Source organism: Rhinolophus ferrumequinum, chromosome 27, assembly GCF_004115265.2.
Source record: "Rhinolophus ferrumequinum isolate MPI-CBG mRhiFer1 chromosome 27, mRhiFer1_v1.p, whole genome shotgun sequence".
Taxonomy (NCBI): domain Eukaryota; kingdom Metazoa; phylum Chordata; class Mammalia; order Chiroptera; family Rhinolophidae; genus Rhinolophus; species Rhinolophus ferrumequinum.
Window position 1 is genome coordinate 8338899 of NC_046310.1, and position 25146 is coordinate 8364044.

At 38.0% G+C, this 25146-nt stretch overlaps 1 protein-coding gene across 1 annotated transcript in view; it reads right to left on the minus strand.

Annotated features, from left to right (window-relative positions):
* Window positions 1–23999, minus strand: part of USH2A (usherin) — a 559517-nt gene extending 535518 nt beyond the window's left edge. The window contains exons 1-2 of the mRNA XM_033099662.1: window positions 23515–23999; window positions 19825–19990 (exon numbers count right to left, since the gene is read on the minus strand). Of these exons, the coding sequence (XP_032955553.1) occupies window positions 19825–19990; window positions 23515–23999 (651 nt within the window). The remainder of the gene's footprint in view (window positions 1–19824; window positions 19991–23514) is intronic.
* Between the last annotated feature and the right edge of the window lie 1147 nt (window positions 24000–25146).

Genomic DNA, 25146 nt, shown 5'->3' on the forward strand with positions numbered 1-25146 from the left:
TACTTCTATGAATCTAATAGGATATAATTTGGAAAAGACAAAAATTAAAAAATAGGCTGATTATGAGAAATAGTTTATAAAACTAATATCAATTTGATAAATGGGTTACAAAGAAAATGGTTATAAGCCATATATATATGTCAGTGAGAAAACCTCAATTTGGTCTTCCTTAGGTACAGAGCAATGACCTTCAATGACAATAATATTTCGGCAGATAAAACAAACTATGGAATCCATTTTTAACAATTTAGTTTCCATTTTCACAATTCAGTTTGACGCAGGTGACCTGATGAACAAAGTCTTCAATACAGAGCACATTTTTCTGCATGGAATATTCCATGCAAGTTAAACTATCCAAGACCAACACTGTAACATTTAGACAATTTTCTTCAGATAGTGAACGGTTTATAATTATGAGACAAAAAGAATTTGGGTATAAAAGTTGTTTCAATACAGTACATAGTCTCCAGGTGAGCCAAAGTGCTTTACAAATTGATGAGGTAATTGGCTAATATTGGCTGGGTAATGACTGCAGTAGGCAAACACAGAATCTATTAAGTACTCAATAATACCCTTTACAGCTCCTCGAACGTTAAAATCTATTTTAAAGCAACGCTTCCAAAATGTGTTACAGGGTTTCTAACGCCCTGTGCCACCAGGGACAGAAATAAAGGACCTTATTTTAACATTTAACCTGAAAAGACATCCCACCTGCCCTCTCTCCTTCTCCCCTTCCCCCATTATTACACCGTCTGAATTAGGTATGAGGCAAAATTCTGGTGTGGGAATTCAACGCCACTATCTCGCTGAATCGCATCAGGCTCTCCTGACCCTCTAACCTTCTCTTTTGTCCGAACCTCCTGAGAATCAAGTGTGTGTCATACAGTATCAAGCTGCCCGTTGAATAGCATTCGTGCAAAGGGGGGAATGTCTTTGCCCAGAACTACCCCCCTTCTGGCACGGTCCAGTTACCTGGCTATTTACAGTTAAAAGTAACACAATTCTTAAAGTTAACTCACTGCTTTTCATTATTACCATGGTTCTCTTTAAAAAAAAAAAAAAAAAAAAAGCTTTCATGTAAATCAAGCGTGTATCCACAATGTGTCAAATTGGAGAATTTGAGAAGTCAGTAAAACAAGCATAGTATATGGTACCAATAATTTGTCAATAAATGAGATTGTTTTAATGATTTCCCTTCTTGGGTGCTCATCCTAAAGGATCTCCTCCTTAGAAATTTTATCTTGTAACTTTACTATCCATTGTCACCCCAATAAACTTTAATTAAAAAAAAAGAATTTTGTCTTTCACTGGAAAGCCACTAAATTTGTGTTTTGGTTATGCTGCTCTTTGGTTCTTGCTCCCAATAACCAACAAACTTGTTGTTTTTCTAGTTTCATAATAAAAAAAAGGAATTAAAAAAATTAAAAAGAAATGTTTCCATTCTTTGTATTTTAATATTTTGACTTAAAATGGAAATTGCAAATACACACAGGAATTCCCAATGATTTAAGACTTAGAAGATTAATTTTATTGTGAGCATAGTGAAGAAGAAAACATATCACTTTTAACATAAAAGCAGCTTTCTACACATGTCATGAGGCATTTGCAAAAGGCCTTGTTCTCAGTCACACCAAAATGCAGAAATCAAAGAATGACATTGGAGGACAAGCCAGAGCTACAATTTATCTACATAACACTCGACAGTCCAACGGCAACTTCTAAGCTGCTGACACCACTTGCTAAACCTCCTGCCAAACAAACACCTCCCGCTTTTACTGTGAGGAAATTCCTGCCTTTTGCAACTTATTATCCAGGACTTTCCTTGCCTCCCAATACTAGGTAGTTTTTAAACAATCAAAGGGATACTGCAACTACTATATTTAAAGGTAAATCAATTTTAATCTTCTATGACAAATTTTCACAAAGCTATATATAATTGCAGTACAAGGCTAAGAATATAAAAGTAGTGACAGAAGCAGAATAAAACAATTAAAAAGAACTACGGGCCCATTTCTTGAGCATCTAGTGAAAGTGAAAAGAGGCAAAGGGTTTTGGATGAAATTGACCAGTTTCTAATCATAGACTTTAATATAAAAATCTATAAATCTCAAGTCTTTCCCCTCTGTCAATTTCCACATACATAAAAATATTGAGGTTAAAAAAAAAAAGATGAAATAAAATCCTGTGAATGCCATCAGAGTAATAAATAAATAAATACTACCCTTCGTTTATCTCCTTATGTTTTAAAACTCAACTGTTATTTACAATCAAGAGAAATGACAAAACAGTCTTTAAAGAAGTACGGAATTAGTCCTTCTAAGGTAAACATGTTGGTACAGGTTGACCCAACATAGTCTACCAATAGGTTATAATTCTAGTCTATCAATAGGTTATAATTCTTCTAGTCTACCAATAGGTTATAATTCTTCACACCCAAGCATTTACATAGCATTTCTTCAGGGGATAAATTTACTAAAGAGGATTTTTCTAATGATAATAAAACTATTTTTAATTTTGAATCTTATATTTAAGCGGGAGAAAACTTTTAATCTGGTGGAAACTCCTTAACCTACTTTCTTTGCTCCACTCATGTACTCTCCATTAATTCCATGCAGAAAAGATTTATAGCCAATGGAACAGAAAGTAAATACATACCTTAAATAATTGGCCTATTTTCTTCATTACAAATACTAGTCACATCTCTAATGAGAAAAGTATGATATTTCTAAATTCACTACCATCTTGCTTCAAACACATTGTTATTTACAGAGAAGTTTTTCTATATATCTTTCCCTTCAGGAACATTGAGAAAATTATTTAGTTTTTATTTTAAAATATAGCCATTTCCATCTAATATAAATAAAGCATTTCCACCTAATGCTCAGGTATCTGGTGGACAAAATAATAGTGACTTACATTTAAATCTTGCTTCTCAACTGTCAGTACATTTACTAGCTGTCAGTTAAAGAGAAGAAAAAAAAAAAAGAGAGACTGTCAGTTATAAAAAAGAAGAAGAGTAAGAATGAGAAAGTATACCAGTAAATGTAGAGAAAACAAGCTTGGAAAAAAAAAAATTATCTACTTTGGTATAAGGGTCTGTCCTCTGTGAAATGTGTAACAACATAATTTGAATTGTTTGATGTCCTAAAATTGTAGATTCTAGAAAAGGTAGAAATGCGTGAGTAAAACATGTTTGCTTTGAAATCACTAGTTCCAGCCTAGGTTGAGGCTGAAGCAAACACAACTGCCATCCACTTAGTCAAATAAAGGGATTGCAGAGCTTTGCAGTGTTATTTGTATAGAACAGGAGAATTAGGCTCAGATTATTAGATCTATATGTCCTTTAAATTTCCCGACCAGAATCTTAATTAATTTAACATAACTGAAAAGTTGAGAATATAATACCATAATGAAGACTGAATTCACACAACTATACCTCTTCCTGAACATAAAGTCGCAAGTCTTAATTATTTGCCCAATCTAAATATTCAGAAATGGCAACACTTAAAAAAAAATTGTATAGTATATTGGGTTATGTATTTTATAGTTCAATGAAAACACTGTAGAGTATGTTCTTTAAATTATATTCATTTTAAAGGGATAAATATCCTTGAAATGTATAATTCTATAGGTAAGCTTTGAAGAGAACTGATGGACCTAAATACCTAACAGCAGATAAAGGAATAGTGACATGGCAAATCAATGTGGATATCTTTTCTTGGTATTCATCACCACACACTAAATCTTGAAGATTTTAAGTTTTCAGAGATGTAAGAATTCTCCCATCACCTGGGCATATTCTTGCTATAGTGTTGCAATTGGTCAACAAGGAAACACTTTAAAACTAATCATTACTCATTGGATTTAATGAAATTAAAGCTGGGTGAATGCAAGTTATTTTTATTCAAACAGTGAAATGGAATCATTACAGCATTCTGTCCAGAGATAACAAGTGGACTGACGAGAATATCAGCTGTGAATATATTTAAATATAGATATACACATGCAGTATTAGGGAAGGTAAAAACAGAATATGAAATAAACATTAGGCATCAACTCTGAGCTCACTGTCAGGAGTACACCCAAGCTTCTAACCAACAGAGTTCAGCTGAAGGTAACTATCTGTCAAATGTAATCTGTGCAAGTGAATATGCTTAAGCTGGTGCTATGAATCAACCAAAATTGCTTTGGTCTTATTGACATTCAATTGCAAGAAGTTGCAGCTCATCCAGTCCAATAGACAGCCTGACAACACCAGGAGTGCTTCCAGTGACAGAAAGCTTTAAATATAGATGCAACTATCATCAAAATACACATGGAACTAAACTTTACGATCCTTCATAGCGTCTTTTGAAATCGGTCAGTCAGTCCTCAACTGGTCATAGATGCCCCAAGACTCATCTCATTGCTACTCATATCGGCCAGCTCACTCAGTTAACAAACCGTTATTCATCTTTAAAAAAAAAAAATATAGATTTGATTGACAGGCCGAGTCCTTCTGGATTAGTCTATGAGTTTCTGTTGCCTTAACCCCACTTCTTCAATTCGCAGATCTGCCTTTTATCTTTCCTGCCATTTGAGACTTGCTCCCAATACATCTTAATAAATAATAAGCAGGCATGCATGAAGAAATCCAGAGGGTCAGTTTTAGACAATGCCTTGCAGATATTTCCTGACATGGATTGCGTTTGCATAAGCACTGCATTTTACCAACAAGAGAACTAAGGTGAGGGAGGGTAAATGACTTGCTTAGCGTTGTCTCCCCGTGGGCACTGTGACCTCTCGGGCACATTCTGCGGGTGCCCATATGCTTTTGTTCCAGGTCTTAATCCTACATAAAACAAAATTCCTACCCATTCCTTTTCTGTCCGTGCCTATTTCAACCTAGAAAAATGTGTTGAGTTCCAAACTGCTGTGACACTCTGCTCACCTCTTAACTAGCTCCAATCCCACCATGCCTCAGTAGTCTCATCTGTACCTTCTGCAGAGGGCACTCATCAAATGATACATGGAAAACCCTTGACTCAGTAGGAAACCAACTGACATAGACAGGTGGACTGATATCTCAATGCTAAACTGTTATATAGTAAGTACTACTGTGACCCTCTAACAGCTTCTAGTGTAACAGAAATCACACTGTTAAGGACAAGTCTTTACAGTATGAAGGACAAGTACATAGCTTCCTACCCTATAAAAAAAGAAAACCAGTCCAAAGTATAGCAGTTTTCTGAACTCTCATGCTATTTCTTTCTGTGGCAACCTCCTTCATCTTCTCTCATGGAATCTCTGTTACATCCCTTGACACCTACGTTGAACTATGAACTACATGGAAACAAATTTTAACACAATGTTAACTGTAAAGAAAAAAGGAGGGGATAGCTAAAATGATGTATGCACTAAGGATATGTTATGGTTAGAATTATATAAAATATGCACGGAAGAGCCTGGCAGAAATTACATTAATACTATAGTGGAATCATTGGAGGAGGTTGGTTAGGTTTGTCTTTTTTCTTTTTTCTTAGCATTCTAAAATATTGATTTGATAACTTTTGTGATTTAAAAAAAAAATCTCATTTTTCAAAAATTATTTCTCCAAAATCTCTACGCAATCTCAAACTTTATTTCTTTTCTCCTTGGTACAGGTTCTGGAGGATACCAGCCATAGATTCACTATCTTCAGTAACTTCAATTCCTCTTAAAAAGTGCTGTGTGCACAGTAGATGTCCACAGTCTTTCTTACATTCACAAAGGTAAAATGCTTTAAGCAAGAGGAGTGGACTTGTTTACTAGGCAAATGGCTATCAAGGTTCTTTTCAACTTATTACAGGTAATAACAGAAGGCCCACTGGCCAAGCCTAACGTTCATATATGATCTTGCATCCTGCACACTGTGGACTTGCTTGCCTCAGATACTCTTTGGTGACAGCTTATGTCACCAAAAAATATTGAGCAAAAAAGACCCTCCTGCACATCACAAGAAATGAAGTTCCTTGACAGACGTATTTACACAGTATTTATAAAAATGTATTCTTTTCCAAATATTTAAATTGAAAATTTAATCAAAGAAGTTCCAAAAACATTAAAAATAATATACAATGGTGTGTGTGTCTGTGTGTGTATACAGAAGGTGCCAAAAAAGTGTATACACATTGTAGGGAAGGAAGCCTGTATTAAAATTGTAATAAAATGAATGATGCTAGCATTCATTTGATTAATGCCATCTCATGAGCAAACATCATAATACACATTGCTACCATAATTCAATTCAACTTCAAAAAGTAATACACAGGTAACATCTCTTAAAATGTGTACATTTTTGTCACCCCCAGTATACATCAAAAATAAGAACTAAATAAGAATTCAATAAGGTACATAAGTATAACTTTCATTCCAGGAGCTTGCAGTCAGAACACACTAAGTAATATTTAACCTCTGAAGGTTTAGTTGGTCCAGAGGTTTTAGTTCACTGGTAATGTCCCACGTGGCATTTCATTCATTTCTAAGTTAAAAAATTGTAAGGCGTTTGATGTTTTTATTTTCTCATGTGCAAAATGGCCATCAGAAATATCAAGGGATCAAAAACAATTTTAATAAAACATTGAAAATGTAAAAGCATCATACGAGTCTTCTGATTCTGACCATGATGGAGTCAGCCCACTTCAGTCTATCTGCCAATTACAACTAAAACTCTGGACAAAATACAAAAAGGACTTGAGGATTCTGGAAAATGAACCAAAGCAAAGAGATTATGGAGGGGAGTCCAAACTAGGAGAATCGAAAACTGCTGATCTGTAAATGACCCTGTTGAAAGAATGAAAGACAAGCTACAGACTGGAAGAATATTTGCAAAACAAATAACTGACAAAGGGCTGCTGTGCGGATTACATAAAAGCCATCGAAATTCTGTAATAAGAAAACAAAGAACACAGGTGCTTTGTTTTTGGTTTTGGTTTTGTTTTCATGGGAAGATTGGAACAAACATTTCACTAAAAAAGATACGTGGAGGACAAATAAATGCAGGAGAAGATGCTCGGTGCCATCAACCATCAGAGAAATGCCAATGAAAACCACGATGAGATACTGATAAATATCAGTAATATTTACTGGCTAAGATAGATGACAGGTAGATAGGTAAATAAATAGGTAGGTAAGTAGGCAGATAAATTGACCATATTAAGTAAATGCTGGTAAAAATGCAAAGCAACTGTAATTTCACATTTTTCCCGGCAGAATGCAAAATGATACAGCCACTTTGAAGTTTGGCAATTTCTGACAAATTTAAACATATACCCACCATATAAGCCAGCAATCATACTCCTAGACATTTATTCAAAAAATAGATCAAAGGTTGATATGGGTTGAGGGTGAGAAAGGGATAAGACAAAGGAATATTTGGAGGTTATAAAACTCTCCTATACATTAATTGGAAGGTGGTTACACAACAATATGCATTTATCAAAACTAACAGAAGTGTGTATAAAGGGAGCGAATTTTGCTTTATGTAAACAATTTACGTGAATAAAAAATGTAGAAAGACAAAAGTATTATACAAACATGTGACAATGATTTTATTTTGCCATTTCGAAATCTTTTCTAGAATGGGTAAGTAACATACGTTTCATGGAAAAGACAAATGTCACCTGCAAATGTCTTTAAATTGCCAATCTGGCAAATGCTTTAGATCATCCACTTAAAGCCCTAATAACCGGTTCAGACATTTGAACTCTAACCATCTGATCTCACATCCAAACGCTGTGCCACTTGCAAAATAGTTTTGAGACTTCTGCAAGATCGTTCCCCTTTTTCAATCAACTGCTTACTGAAATCCTACCATTTTCATACAATTGAGACTCTTTCTCTTTGAGGTATAATAACGTTGATGCAATTCTATGTACTTTCTTTGACTAGAAATTTCCAACCATCAACTTTTCAACTTGTGTCATTTTTTAAGTCAAAATGTAATGTGTCACCTCTTCAGAATTCTTATTAGCCATCCTTAGAAATTGCATAAGCCATTTTAGAATTTCATCTCTATTTTTCTTGCTTTATGCTTTGACAAACTTCTCTTAAGTAAATACGGTGAACCTTAAAGCCAAGCCTTTACTGTACAGGTGTGGCATTACCACTTATGCCTCTCCCCGCCCCAAAAAAATCATATACACTGTGCAAATTATAAGGAAATAAAATAGCTAAGGGTGAAACCCCAAAGCAGTTTTGCCCCTCAGGGGACATCTGGCAATGTCTGAAGACATTTTTTGATTGTCACTGGAATGGCGGTCGATGGAGGTATGGGAGGTTTGCTACTTGCAGCCAGTGGTTGAAAGACAGGGACACTGCCCAAAATCCTGTAACACACAGGACAGCCCCTACTCAGAGAGTGATCCTGTCTAAAATGCCATAGTGCGGAGACGGAGAATCGCTGTCCCGAAACAAGGAATCTACTCAAGAACATGACATATGTTAATAAAAATGTGAGCACAAACGAAATCCACACTTGGGGTAATTTTGAGCCATTTTACTGATTCTGTTTTCCACTACTCCATGGATACGTGCATAAACATTAGATTTCTCAATATCAAGAGGCAGTAACAGCACTTTTGTCACGTGTCATACCAAGATGGCACCAGTTTAAGAAACATGTCAAAAGTTGGTAATAGAAATGTAATGGGACTTAAGGAAACAGAAAGACATACAAAAGTGAGTCAGAGGGGAAGCAAACCTTGGCTCAGAGACTGCCCTGCAAAGGGACACAGTTCTGGATTTCAATGTGTGGCTCGGTAAGAACACCTAATACACTTTTGTTTAAACTCAATCTGAAATTCCACTTGAATTTTCTACGGTTCTGTTTGAAACAGTATCTCAAATGTGTATTTATTAGTGTACATTTTCCATAGAAACTTCCACTGTACATGATTAAAAGAGTACATCACCTATGAGTAATGTCCAGTTACACTGATGTTAATGATTTAGGACACTAGATCGAATAGGTCACAACAAAAATTAACAACAGCTCATAATTACAGATGCTAATTTGGCTAAGCTCTAACTAATTAATAGAAGAATTTATCCTTGGCATTTATTTTAGACGTGATCAAGCATTGCTTATTATTTTAATCACTACATGAGCCAGTTACATATAGTAACACAAGAAACTCCCAGTCAAGAGATCTCCAAGTAATGACAACTGCTTGTACATTATAACGACGCTACTTTCCACCATTCACAAATCAGACAAGGTGACAGGAAGTCTAACACAGACAGAAACAAGTATTGAGGGTTCGCAAGTATCTTTCCAACATCCAAAATTGCTTCAAAAAGACAAACCTGCCCAAATTAATTGAAACAGAAAGTCACAAGAGTACACATTGCATTATCTCCCCTTGCTCCATTCTCATGTTTAACATGAAACATTAGCAATTTCTCTTTCCCCTGAAGTGCGCATGGTCAGTAAATGAGCTGAAATATTGACACACTGCTGCCACGTTAAATGTTGCCCTTGCTTCAAGCCTATGTTTCTAATTGAGAATTAATCTTCTACTTGCCCACACGAAAGGCATGGTTCTCTGCCAGCAATGGTAGTTAAAATAACCCACAGGCAAAATAAACCAAAATCACAACTTGTTGGCCTACTGGTTTTTGTATACACGCCCAGTGTGATATTTGGTTCAGAAACAATTTCAACCTACCTTTATCTTCAAGTTTGACAAAACAGTTGCTGAAAAATATGAAGAGAACCTGAACTCATCATAGGCTTCTCATAAGCACTTTATAATTAGCCAGTACACCCCAACACCTCTGCAATTTACACCAGATTTTTATGTACAAGTAAGACCACGTCTGCGTTTGTCAGAATTGACGTGGCAGTATCTAACCAGCGTATCTTCTCCCTCTCCTTTTTCCTACATCCAATTCATTTTATGAAGGACTCTTTCTCACTCCTCACCATTTTAGCCAACGTGCTTTAAACATAATGAAGAGTTTATAACAACAAGCATTAAAAAATGGTAGACAGGGTCCTATTTATAAAGCCGTGACTTCTCATTTTGACAAAGGTGGAATCGCCCTATTCCTTCCAGGTCCTCTCTCCACAATTAAGAATCTCTAGACATAACAGAACAAACAAGTATAAGACGAGCTTCTAGGTGGGAAGGAGGAGGCAAAACCTTAGGGACCTCAGGATTTGAGGAACAACATGGCAGTAAATCCCCTAGGTTTTCTTACTACTACCCATATATCCAACACAGAGCATTCCAGAAGCATCTCTCCTAGAACTGACACAGGCAAAGATAAAATATGTTCCAAGAAAAGTCTACTTCTCTTAAATAAAGAACCAGGAAAAGGGAGGCCTAAAAGAGAAAACCTTTTTGGAAATATCTGCTCTACTTTAGACAAACACCAATGGACAAACCTCTCTCTGTCTGTCTGCCCTCTCTCTCTCTCTCTCTCAAGGTTCCAGCAGAGCCCATCAGGGGGCTAATCTCACCCCACCCTCCCACCCAGCAGAAGTAAATGGCAGCACTGTTGCCCCTACACAGTGGCGCTGACAGGACCATGCAGAGAGCTCATCTTCCATTCCTCCTGACGAAAGCAGGCAGGGTTCCAATTTCCCTGCAGGGTGATGCTGACAAACCAAACAAGGGGCACATCTGCCATTCTCCACTTGGTGGAAGAAGGCAACCCTCCCACTGAATCGTAAGGGTCGTTTTGGTGGGAATGAGTAAAGCTTATTTTTTATCCCCTACTCCATAGAAGAGGGTGGCACTCTGACTCCCCTTCCAATGTACTATTTATTGCCAGGGTGACTGTAGAGCTGCACCACCATCCCCTATCGGGCTGATGTAGTCTGTACTCCGATTACCAGGCTTGTATCACCTGGGCCTAGCAAGATGCTGAGCCTCTCCCCCAACCTGGTAACTACAAGATGGAAGGAGATGGTACTGGCAGGGCTAGTCAGCACTCCACTTTCCCTGGACCCCTGTCAGGGCCCAGCAGGAGCTATACCTTCATAGTGTTGCAGCATTGGCGACACTGAACGAGGAAGTGGGACTCAGTGAGTCAGGACGGCATTTCCCCCACCAAACATCTAAGGAAGAATTAACACCAGTTTTACGTAATCTATTCAAGAGAACAGAATAGGAGGGAATGCTCCCCGTACTCATTGTATGAAGACAGCATTAACCTAAACTCAAAAGATAGTCCTGTAAAGGAAAATGATGGATCAATACATCTCATGAACCACAGATGTAAAAATTCTCAAAATTAGCCAATGCAATCCAGCCAACATAGAAAAGGTATTACCTATCCATCATGACCAAGTGGGGTTTATTCCAGGTGTTTAAGTTGGGTTCACCATTTGAAAAAATCAGTATAATCAATCACATTAACAAGCTAAAGAAGACAAATTATATTTTCACATCAATTGATGCAGATAGACCTTTGACAAAATCCAACACTCATCATAATAAAAACTCTCAGTACATTAAGAATAGAGAGAAATTTTCTTCCCTTGATAAAGAACATTTATTAAAAACCTATAGCTAACATAGTACTTAATGGTGAAAGACTGAAAGCTGTTTCCCTAACCTTAGAAACAAGACAAGGATGTTTGCTTTTAGTACTCTCATTCAACACAGTATTAGAAATTGTAGCTACTGCAACAAGGGGGCAAACAGAAAGAAAATCATACAGACTGAAAAAAATAAAAGTGCTCCTAACTGTCGATGACATGACTGCCTACGCAGAAAACCCGACAATTGACAAAAGAATTTCCAAAACGAATGAGTAAGTTTAGCAAGGTTTCAACATATAGGATTAACCCTCCAACATCAATAACCTTTCTACATGCTAACAATAAATATGTGGAAACCAAAACTTAAAACACAAGACCAACTGTAACCGCTCCAAAGAAAATGAAATGCTTGTGAGTAAACTTAGCAAAACATGTACAGGATCTGTATGCTAATAAGTACAAAATGCCTCTAAATAGAAGGACCGAAAGAAGACCTAAATAAATGGAGACATGTACCATGTTCGTGTATGGGAAGATTCAACATAGTCTATACATGATATCTAGTCTCCACAAGTTGATCTATAGATCTAATGCAATTCCTATCAAAATCCCAAGAAGACATTTGGAAGACCTAAGCAAGCTTACACTAAAACTTATATGGAAAGGCCCAGACCCTGAAATATGCAAAAAAAAAAAAAGAAAGAAAAAAGTAGGAGCAGTCACTCTGCCAGATATTACAGCTCATGATAATCAAGACTATGGGGTCCTGGTAGAGATATACACAAAGATTAATGGAACAGAACAGAGATCCAGAAATAGATCCACACAAATATACCCAAGTGATACTTGAGAAATGTACAAAAGCAATAAACAGGAAGGATACCCTTTTCAACAAGTGTTTCTGGGCCATTGGAACATCCAGTGGCAAAACAAACACCGCCTGATCTAAATCTTGCACCTTGTACATTAACCCAGAATGGAGCATGGACTTAAATTTAAAATATAAAACTGTAAAACATTTAGAAGAAATATAGGCGAAAACCGGAAGGAAGGAAGGAAGGAAGGAAGGAAGGAAGGAAGGAAGGAAGGAAGGAAGGAAGGAAAGAAAGAAGGAAGGAAAGAAGGAAAGAAGGAAGGAAGGCAGGAAGGAAGAAGGCAGGCAGGCAGGCTTGGGTCCCACCCCAGACACAGTGGAGAACGGGCATCAGAATATTTTTAAGTGTATCCAAGATGCTACTGTGTTTCCCCGAAAATAAGCCCTAACCAGAAAATAAGCCCTAGCATGATTTTTCAGGATGACATCCCCTGAACATAAACCTTAATGTGTCTTTTGGAGCAAGAATTAGTATAAGACCCGGTCTTATTTTTGGGGAAACATGGTAATGATTTCTATAGTTAAAAATTATCACCCTGAGCTGAAGTCTAGCTCACATGTACTATCAAAAATCTGATTGTCTTCCAGTGTTTCTATTTTGGGCACATGGAACCATTATCCACGTAAATATCCAAGCCAGAAATCTGAGATTTATCAACAAGTCTCTTTCCCTTAACCTCCATCTTTCTTCCATCAAGAAGCCCTTTGATTTTCATTCCCAAACAGCATTCAAGGCTGATCCCTTCTCTGCATATCTACTCCTGCTATTGTAGCTCAAGGTAGATGTACCTCGCTTGGGCTATAAGGGTAACATAGAAACAACCCTTCTTTGTTCTGATGCAACCTGTGTTCCTTCACTGCAGCCAATGTTGTCTGTATGAAAACACCGTCTGCTCAGGTCCTGTGTTTTCCCTCCTTCTCCTTCCTCCCCCATCTCCTGGTTTCTGCCTAAAACATTGCAACCGAGTCCCGCTGAAAACATGTGAACATGGCCAACCGTGCTGTTTACAAGACAGCAGCTTCTGAGCACTGGCTCCATCGCATCCGCTGTTGGCTTTGCCCCCCGCACTCTACCCACAGCGGCCTTTCCGTTTCTCATAGGCGACTATTCCCTTTCACACAAGGGCAGGATGGTAACGGGATGGTCTGAGCAACGGGTCCTTAGGGAATTCTGCCGCCGTGCAAACATCCGATGGCACTTACACAAACCTGGATGGCATCGCCTACGCTACTGCTGGAATAGTCTGAGCTGTGCTTTTCGACCAGCGGCACCACGAAGACGTGAGTCATGCCTGTGCTACACAGTCACTTCGGCTACGTCACTGGGCGACAGGAATTTTTCAGCTCCGTGACTATCTTAAGGGACCACCGCCGTATATGTGATCCATATCTGTGCTTGCTATGCACTACGGAATTGTCTTCTCTACTCTCTCGCCTAGTTGAACACAAGGCTTTCTTTTGAATGCATAGGTATCCGTTGAACGGTGTCCCCCAAAAAGAAAGATGGAAGTCCTGACCCCCCAGTGCCTGTGAATGTGACGTGATTTGGAAACGGGGGTTTTGCAGATGCGATCGACTTATGTTGAAGTCCTACTGCATTAGGTTGGGTCCTAAGCCCACGTGATGGGGTCTTTATAAAAAGAGAGGACACTGACACACACGGGAGGAGATGGCCACGTGATGATGGAGACAGAGACAGAGCGGAGAGTCTACAGGTAAGACAAACACCGGAAGCTAGAAGAAGCAAGGGAAGATACCCCTCTGTGGGTCTGCGAAAGAGCCTGGCCTCCCAGACACCTGGACTTCCAACTTCCGGCCTCCACCACGGAGAGAATACAAGGTCTGCCGTTTGCAGTTATCTCGTTTGTAATTATTCTAGGGCAGGCCTAGAAAACGAATACACATATCCAATACAATTTCCTCAAATATGCCTTCCTTGACCTCACTGCTTTTGCCAAGCTGTCCTCATATGGTCCCCTGGAACACATCACAGCTATAACTCTGCTTTTTGGTGTGATGATTTGATTGTCTTTTCCTCCTACTAGACTGTTAGTTCCATCGTAGTGGAGTTTTATCAGACATTGTAGTTTGCATATGTCACATCTGGTATACGCTAAGTAGACTGTGTGTATTCCAACTTGGAATGGGGATCTAACATTTCAAAGAGTTACATGACTTTCCTAGGGTTATGCGATTTTTAAGTAAAATGTCAAAAATAAAAGCCTTGCCTTCTGACTAAATAGTGTATTTTCAATGCACATGCAAAACTGCACAGAAAATAATCAATTTTTACTTGGATGGTTTTACCTCTCTCTGTAATCAAGTGGGAAGAATCCCCACTTCTTGTTTCTACTGTATCGTAACAAGGCTTGGTTCTAGATAGCATGGATCAGGTTATCAGGGGACTAGAATGGGTTAAGTGGAATATTCTGTCTTTAATCCACTGCAGTCTTTCCTGACTACCATGAACCGCAGAGATACTGAGTGTAACTTTATATAAAATTATGTTCTTTGTATATTTAAACCATTTGTATCAATGAGGGATAGAGTTACAAACTATCTTGATTTAAATTATTTGTACAAATCAGGTAAATATATGAGGCATTATAAATATTTACATTACAAATACACACAAATGTAAAAAATTAATGCATATTTACTTTACAAATTTTTTTTTCAGTTCATTTTGGGGAGGATTTGGAGAACTTTAAAAATTAATTAATTACTCCTTAGATCTGTCTTCACAGTGACCTAGGTTCGCTGCAATTCTTTTTTTTTTTTTTTCAATTAAAGGTCAGAGAAATTTGAGACTCTAAATTTAGGCAGGTAATTTAACCTCCCCAGGGCTCATTTTTCTCATCTCTATAATGGAGATAATATAAGCCCATGTCACAGAACTATTACCAGCATTTGAAAAATTAAGCATGTACAACCTTTAACACAGTACATACAATCACGCATATGCTCAACGATGACAGCTATTATCGTCATGATTTTTAACTGATTATTCTGAAAAGCTTTGTTTAATTCTATCGATCTTTACTTAGTTTTGCATAATCAAAACTATTGCACTAACATGGGTGATGGCCAGCGGGCTAGATACAAACAGAAGGCTTTGCACAAATAAACACAAATAAACAAGGTTTAACATGTAGACACATAAATAGGTGTAGTTAAAAGCAATGAAAGTTATTAAACAAATGGTATGGATTGAGATTTTCTTGAAGTGGGGGGTGGAGGTGGTGCTCCCATGAGAATCCCAGGACGTAGAGCTTACTGAAGGCTGCATGACGTTTTATGTTCCCTCAATCAATAGAGACATGGTAAGACCTTTACAAAGTGTGCACATGGGCATACACTCCAGAGATTAATTGAGAGACTCGGCTTATCTATTCTAACAACTGGAGGTTAAATTGCATTTTCTTTTTCACCAGAACCATCAATAGCTTTCCTTTTTCAGATTGAATACATAAATCAAAAGAACATATTTCATGAACAAACTATGATTATGAAACTCCTATTCTTCATCTATCGATTCCTAAAACTTTATTTACTCATGCATTTTCTTCCCTTCATTGTAGCAGAACACAACTGTCCTTTTCCACACTATTGTAGCTAGAATCATCCGTGCCTCTTGAATTGCCACTTTATCAAGGAGGCTTCAAAACAGCATAGGAAATTATGAACAACCCCCTCGCTAAATGGTCTCTTGCCTCCATAGTTGCAGGATTTCATAAGCTTCAAATTTTAGTAATCGTTTTACTGTATTTCAGCATCATTTCTATAGGGTACTATACCGATAACTAATGATCCTTTGATGCTATTTGTTCTATAAAATATACAGAACGTATTAAGGGAAAACAGTATTTTCGTGGGAAACTCTGAGGTTTTACTTTTAAATGATATGCAATTAAATATGAATATACCTCAAGGTTGTTTTACCTACGAATCCATAACAAACTGCTCAGCTAAAATCCTTTTATGCATTTCAAAACTTTTTTAAAAAATCAAAAGAGATCTCTTACAATAACTGTACCATGTGCTGACTCAATATGAAAAGTAAGCTTAAAAAAATCTGCTAATGCTATCAGTGTTCCCTGTTTGATAATAAAAAGACTGAATTGATTTTTTTCCAGTTTTAGTACAAAAAATATGACAATGAATTTCAGCTTGATATAATTTGAAATAGCCAATACATTAAATCCCAAAGTGAAATTTAAATTGGCAATCATGGCATATTCAAGTCCCTGAATGAATATTAATTTAAAAACTAATCATATTCCAACAGGTTTAAGCTTCAAAATGCTAGTTCTTGAATAAAACCTGTTAGAACCACAACTGTAACATCGAGCATTTTTGTTGAGGAAACTAGATCTCCAGTGTTTAGTATGTCTGGCTCTTCCCGGCATCTTTTTTGCCCAGGGATTTAATTATTTAAAACTCATTTCTTTTTTCTGAATCTGGGAAGTTAGAATTCGGATTTTACTGATAGCTGATACTAAGTGAACTGTGTGAGGCAAGGTATAAGGTCAGATCTGTTGATTAATTTCATGTCACTATGCCTTTGTAAGTTAAATTCTGGCCTGAGCCAATTCCAGGAATAAAGATCTTTCATTTTTAACACACACACACACACACACACCACACACACACACACCCCAAATAAATTAAATGATTTGTGGCCATATTGGAGGATGAGTGAAAATATACGTACATATTAATTACAGACTTACAGTTTGAAACTTTACTAAAACCAGACTATCAATTATATGTTCCATTACATACCCAAAAGTGATGGAAGTCCCTAATCTCAAAATCAAACAGAATTTGGATACACTACATAATAAGGCAACAGTAAGCTACATTTTATATTAGAATATATTTTTTGCAGTTATACAGTGAATCAGTTACAAGCTGCATTTGCTCAAAATTTGGCCATAAAAATCAAGCCAAAAAAATGTGTCTGTGTAAACACCAGACGACACGGGGAAGCAGAGAAAAGCAGATGCCTGACGCCAGCCAATGAGTGAATTCTGTTCCTTACACCATAGATAACCCTACACGACTCAACAGCTTTCCATACTTTAATAAATTGTGCCTCACTCTACACTCTACTTCCTTTTTTATGTAGAGATCAAGGACGCCTTGTTTTATTCATCCAGTCCAGTCCTCTCATGACATAAGAAAGGAAACGGAGTCACGTGGACTTCAGACTACACAGAGACATGACCTGAATTAGATGTCCCTACGTCTGTTCTCTTGTCCTTCCCACTACTTTTTATAACAACTCTCCAGGAATGAGCACATTCCTTATTAAACATCTATACTATGAATAATTCTACATTTCATAATATCTTAAATACATTCAGACGAGTCCAATAAGAGAACCCTACGTAGATCGCCAATTTAGAGTAAATAATGCTCTGTCATTTTTAGTTGAACGAAGCCAGATTTTCATAATGCTGGGTACGCCAAAATCTACTGATAAATAGCAGATGAGTGAATGACCAGTCTGCATGGTGTTTTTCTAATGTTTTATGAATATTTAGTTCCGTAGCTTTAAAGTAAAATGTGGGGAAAGAGTGGGGAAAAAAATTAAAAACTTACATAAAAATAAATAAATAAATAAGCACACAAATTGGAAAGGACAAGTTTCTCTTGCTAGTCAAACAGTTATGAAATAAAGCAGTTCATTAAAGCATAAAGACGTTCACCTTTTCTTGAGAAAAGGGGAAGATTTAAAGATTCATAAAAAATTTTTGTCTAAACTAGGAAAGGACTCCTATGTGACATCTATTGAAAAGATAATGCCGATTTCAACAAGCACTCTAAGAGCATTTTCCTTCCAGGAGAGAAATTCAGTCCTGGTTACCTGTTTGCATTTTGATTGTAAACTTTCTCTGTAAAGCTTTCAATGCGCCACTCCCAGCCAACACCTGGCACAGTTTCCCCGATAAGGCAAAGCAAAGGCAAGTAAAAAGAATTTTTTCTTTTTTTTATCATCATTGATATAAAAATATGCAACAAGCATATCGAGTTGACATCCTCTGCAGGTTCTCTTTCTTTGGCAGTTTCTATTTCCCCATTTTTAACATTTATAACCCAATTGTGTTGTACTGGTTTGTGGGTGGTGGAATGAACAACTTCAAGATCCAGAACCCATAAGGCTCCTATCCTCTAACTACCGATCAAAGGAGAGGTAGGACTGACAGACTGAACCCATCCTGCACTATAGACAAGGCCCGTTATCAGACATGACCACCCTTTCAATCCTGGTGGCATGGAAATGCTACTCCCTGCCGAGTTCATTTGCTAAACTCATATCCTACCTAAAAGCTGAGTAGATAAGGCATAGCACTCTGATTGAATATCACTTTGCCAATACCTTCCTATAGAAATTAATCATTGTCACCTCTCTGTATTTCCATTTGAAATGTTCTTCCAAAGGCTTTTCATACACCGCTATGCAAATGCATGGCAGAACTGCAGTTACAAGCAGGCTAAGCAAGCATATGTACAAAGTGTATTTAAATCCTCAAGAATGACTTCTATTCTGAAACAGACTTTCACACCCAAGTAACAATCCTCAAGAACCTCTAAGGAAGTCTACTCACTGCCTGATTCAGGATGGGAAAGGGGAGAAATTAAAGACTGTTTTCATCAAATGAGTGAGGGTACAGTTGTCCCCTAGTGCAAACGGGGTTCTAAGAACCACTGTTTGGATGCTTCTATGAGAGTCTATACTGGGAACTTCAGACACAGTAGCTCCAGTATGAAGGCAAGGGAGAGTTGGGCTGCATTGGGCCATTCCAGGGCCCTGAAGACACAAGAGGATAAACTGTATCTATACCCGGGAACTATAAAATACCAGGCATCTCACAGTTATCTCAGCCTTTAGCAGCTTCTAAGGTTAATACAAACTGTGGTTGACAACTACAGTTGACTGTCTGATGTGTAAAGTTCATTAGTTCTAAGGTCAGCGTTTTAATGCAACAGCCAAATTTTATTCACATCATCAGATGCTATGTGCAAAAGACAGCTGTATAACCCAGGCAGGGGTTTTAACACTGGCGTGACTAGTAAAATTAGTACTGGATACCAGAAAAGCCCTCACTCATTTTTGAACAAAATAAAATATATGCACCAAATAAAACAAAAATTTCCTGAGGATATTATTACTCCAAAGAGCATTGTTTTAAGCTCCTGTGGGTGTTTTCACAGCAATTTTGAATGGTGGGAGGGGGCGGGAAAATGCTGGTATATCAAGAGATGCATTATTAAGTCACTTAAATATTGTTTTCCTTTCGTTGTCATTTACAACATATACTTGAAATCATGAAGACACTGCCCAAAATCTTGTGGGAAGATGTCATTTAAAGGAAAGAAAAGAGGATAGGTCCTTGTGTTTAACCAAATGTTAAATATTTTTTATTTGACTCACCTGCACACTAAGATGAATCCATTTCTTCACAAGAATTCTCCCCAGTGTCATTACTTTTATTGGAGGCTGCAAACCGTTTACTGTGCGATAATAAAACATGGTCTCTTTCTCCGATACTGTAAGTTTGAACACAGTCTGCCCATCCACCGTCTTTTCTATGATACACCTTAGGAAGCAACCAGGAAAAAGAAAAGGTCAGCATCTACCCGCAAGATGTGCTAAGGCATTGTACAGTCACAGAGGTGTGACTGATCCAACACTCCACTAAAAAGGGTGTGCTATGAGCAAGTGCCCGGATGTCATTATATTGAGAGCAAGCTTTATTCCAATTAAAGAGCCCTTTTATTTAAAAAAATAATAATAATAATAATAGAATTCTTATTTATAACATATGCCCCAGAACCTCAACACCCTTATTAGACATTCATGGCAGAAACTAAAGTGGTTGAATCATCCTGCAAAACTAACATTTAGCTGATTGGCTCATTAGTTCCTCTGCTATTTCTTTTATAGGAAGCGGCACAATACACATCCCAGGTACGGAGTCACCAGTGCAAATCTTTCTTTTTTCTTCTTCTTTGTTTTAATCTAAAGGGAATTTAGTGCCCAAGGAGGGCTCTAAACTGCTTGATTTAGTTCCCACAGAGAGACGGAAAATGGACCACTGTTAGTGTTTACTTCCTTCCTCATCACTGGCCAGAAGCCAAAGCCAGTGTTTGTAAAATGACTGGCTAGCTCACCTTGACCATAGAGGCCAACTGAGGCACTGAGAGAATGTTAATGATCTTGGATGAAAGATCATCCGATCGCCTAAGAACACACTGAAATAACATTCTTATAAAATAGAATTTTCAGAAAATCTCTAGACTTGTGTCAGGCCAGCTATCAAATTATTACTTTTTTAAATCACTTCTATCCTCATCTTTTTCCATCCCTTTAAATAGGCATGTCACTTTTATTTTTTATTTTCTATATTAACGTATGTTCAGTATAAGTTTTACTTTATACTGATTATATCATTGTGTATTTCTGTCCACTCTATGTCTATTAAGAAACAGGTATGCATTTAGACCCCACTCCTCTCCAGCACATTTCAACCAGCAACTCCACTTGTTGGAAGAATATAGAATATTATGAATGCCTGCTAGTAGCCTTCTGTGTGGATTATTCCCAAAGATCTGCTGTTTCGAGAAATATCACTGACAATAGCCATCAACATCTCCCCAGATAGCTAGCTATTTAAAGATGGTCATCAGCCTGTGTCACTTAGAAATGAACTCAAGAAGGTGGAATAGTCCAGGGAGGAGAACTCCATCAGGTACTGCAGGAAAGGAGTCTTGGTCCCTTTCTTCATCGGGTTGCCTCCTACCCAGCCCAGAAATCGCCATGATTATATCTGATCCCAGAACCCTCCCTGCTCAGAGTCAGCAAAGGGGTTTTCATCTGTGCTCAACATACTGTGCTGCCTTGCTAATAACGCCAATTGGTCGGTCTTCACATTTGATCGTGAGTTTTCTGAGGATAGAAGCATAGCCTGGTATATAGCAGACCTTTGAAAAATGATGGTTAGTGATCAGGTTGAGTAGGAAGCACCAATGAGGAAAATGTAAGACAGGGTCAACCAAGAATTACTGCTAACGATGTTTTAAAACGTTCCTTAAAAAGCACATTCTGCACAAACGGTCTCCTCACTTGCATTTATTCTTTCCCAAAGTTAAGAGGTAAGAATAAGGTTGGACAACACTTAATAGTCACTATTTCACTGCCAGTATTTGAATATATTTTGTACATATATTTGGTGAAAAAGTTAAAAGAATAAGTATACATTTTAGGCAAATAGGTTTAGGTGCCATAAAGGTTCTATATAAAGTAAAGTTTTATAGAAATCCTACTATGATTTTTTTTTTAACCCTTCAGTTGGTGGATATTTCTAAATAACTGGAATGAAAGAGTTTCTCTTTATTTCATGACTCTAGGTCTTAAATATCTAAGAAAAAATTGCCTCTATTTGTTTTTCTTGAGTTTCAATCTACAAGTTAGCATTTGACCATTACTCAAGAATGTATTTACCAAACGCAGGCTTATTTCCCCAAGCTTACTGAAAATGCATTTCTTAATATGTTATTGATTATCTTCCTTGCTATTTTGTTTGCTTGTAAACATACTAGCTTTGGTAGATAATGAATGTGAGAGGAAGGCAGGTAGCAAAATATTTAGGGACTGGATTTATTCTGTTCCTGGATAAACAATAATTGGATAATCCATGTTTTGTTTGTTTTACTTATCTAGTGCAAACACCCCGAAATTCCCCCAATTCCCATAGGTATGTTAGTTTTGAGAATGGAAACGACCTTGATGCATGGAACTCTCAAAACTGTAAACTATGTGCTACTGCCTCAGTAAACACGTCTGTCTTATTTATATAAAATGATACTAATAGAAGATGAATTTGGTAGACACACATCCCTTGGAAGAAATATTTTGTTCCACCCATCTTTGTTAAGAGAGAGTTTTTTAAGACTCTTTACACCAGTTACATAAACTGAGCAAGTCAGATTTACTGACATTTCAAACAGTAAGAAAGCAGGGTTTTCTTTTAGGGGAGATACAGAAATAGAATTAACGGTTTGTGATGATTTTTCCTCCAAATTGAAGAAAAAGAAAAAGAAAATATGCCAACTTGCACTGGGCAAATTAAAACTAAACACCAAAGACATTTAAGTCCTATTTGCTTATGAGATTATAAGACTTTCCTGGGTTGTTTCACAAGTTTTTAGATATTTGGCCAACACTCTCACACAAAGAAAAACGTCACACGGAGACGAGGCAAGAGCCCTGCAGGAAGACAAAAGATAAGCCAAAAAAAAGGCCTCCAAACCACCCTACGTATTCCAAGTTCCAGATTGACTCTAGACACGTAAGGGAAACACATTAGGTGTCAACTTTAGAGACTAGTCACAGAATGAAAAACAGGTGATTATATAACGAGCAACAGATGATGTTAAGAAAGCCCCCAATGAAGGCATTTCTAGTGGGATCAATGGCATAAAAGCTTTTGAGGATCTTTCATGCTTCCTTATATATTTCTGAACAGATACAAGCACCACGAGGTAAAGAGCCAAAAGCTGCATCTTTGCAGAGATGGAAGGATTACTCATTTATTCAACTTATGTCACTGGGCATTTCCTGGGAGTCAAACAAACATCTTTTCTTGGGGAAATAAGGATGAATAAAGCTCCGTCCTAAACCCTCAGAGAGTTATTTGCCGAATGAAAGTTTTACACTCTAGTAGGAGCAGGTTATTTATACAAACTTAGACCAGGACTTTGAAAATATCAATTATTTCTATAACTAGTCCTCATACCTTAAAACTCACTGGGCCTGGTTTGGCTTCTATCGGCTAAGACGGAGGTGGAGTTAAACTACTAAGAAATACGTGGTTTAAACAAGACTGACCGCAATGCAACCATGTTAACACCCTCGTTTTTGAGGGCTCCCTTCATTCCTGGAAAGGAGAACAAAATTCAAATCAAGAATGTTCGGAATGAAATCTTGAGGAGGATCTCTAAAATAGGAGTTGGTCCTCGATCGCATGAATTTCATTTCTAGTCTGGAATGCGAGTTGCAATAACCTTCACGACAACTGATTTTTAGGAGTCTAGGAAAGCTTACACTCACTGTACTACTTACATTACACCCTCTTGCTCGGGTTTCAACCACACGGCTAAAGTAAATGATGCCGCCAGCCTTGGAGAAGGAGGAGAAGAAATGCAATTCTCGTGATTTCCGAAAAGAAGACTTGTCGAATTGCGAGGGGAGTTGGGGTGCAGGTCATGCTTGTCTATGGTGACACAGCTCCTGAGGCCTGCTGACAGAAGGGCCGTGTAGTTTGGGGGTGAAGATCTGTGTGGGCAATCCTGAATGCAATATCTCTGGGCACAGAACCGAACACTTTCGGCAGCCGGAGAGCTGTGGCAAAAAGTGCTTCGGTCTGGGAGCCCACACGTTGCTTGGGTTGGCACAATTGACACTTTCTTGAAAGCTCCCACATTCTCCAGCCTTGGGAAAAGGCCCTGCGGGGCAGCCAACGCGATGGAAGCAAAATAGGCGAAGATCAATGTTTCAATGACGTGGAACAAGAAGCCAAAGTCCAGTGAAAGAGCCAGGCGATTCATGTTTACAAAAAAGCATTCTCCTCCTGACAAAGCATTCCTAAATAAATAATAAGGCCCACGCCGCTTGCCAGCAACACTTGAAAGCAGGGTGTTTTAAGTAACGTTGCGATACTCCATTTTCGGGAAACTGCAGACACGTTTTCACACTGAGGTAATACCACAGGCCTTCTCGACAATGGTGAAGACATGAGTAGCAGCTGGTGTCTGGGAATCAAACACAGAGTGTGAAGGAAAAGCGGTAACATCATTAGAACTTAAGTTCATCCTCAGCATGAGGATGTCGAGTCCCTGATAAGAACCACTACCAAGCTTTTCAAAAAGAAAACAACAACAACAAAAAAACATCGTGAAGCATATTGTCTGGAGTAAAACACTCACTCTTTTGACACACATCTTCATGTTGTGGAGCGAATCAAGCCCTTTAAAAAGTCTACAGGACAACCAGTCTTATTATACATACACACATATATAGGCTTCTATTTTTATTAATATAATTCAGCATAGTCAGTTCAGATTGTTTCTCAGCCCCAGAGAATTAGCACTATCCACTCTGCTTAACAAGGTAAAGCATTGTATAGATTTTCTTTACACACGCACCGTATGTTCGGACACCGCGCAGACTTGCAGATGTCCGAAATCAAGCTGGCAAAGCACTTTGGGCCTCTCCCCTCAGCCCAGCATGTGCAGCAACTTTAAGCTCACAGTAAAGCTGCTTAGAAACCCAACACCATCTGTCTGTCCTACGCCTTAGTATTTAGCAAGCATTTATGTTCGTGTTTCCTCGTATGACTATGTATTTTTAGGTTAAATATGGACCCCTAATACTGTGCAAGTAATTGTATTGATAAATAAGCTGAGTTACCATTTCTTTATTGCATTTCAACCAGTCCTCTCAGTGTGACAAATGGCTCTTCACAGGACCCGCTGTCCCTCGTTGCCTGGCAACGCTGCAGGCACCCCCGGTTACTTTTAGCAAATAGGCCACAGCAGCAGGAATGCTGCAAGAAAGACTTGGCTGCCCAAGTAAGGGATTCTGCACAGCAAACACTGGGTTACCTGAAACTCAGAGCGGTCGGCTTGGTGGCCCGCCTGGAACTGAGCTCCCCAAGCTTTCCGCAGGTGTCTCAGGCAGTGGGAGGAACCTGCA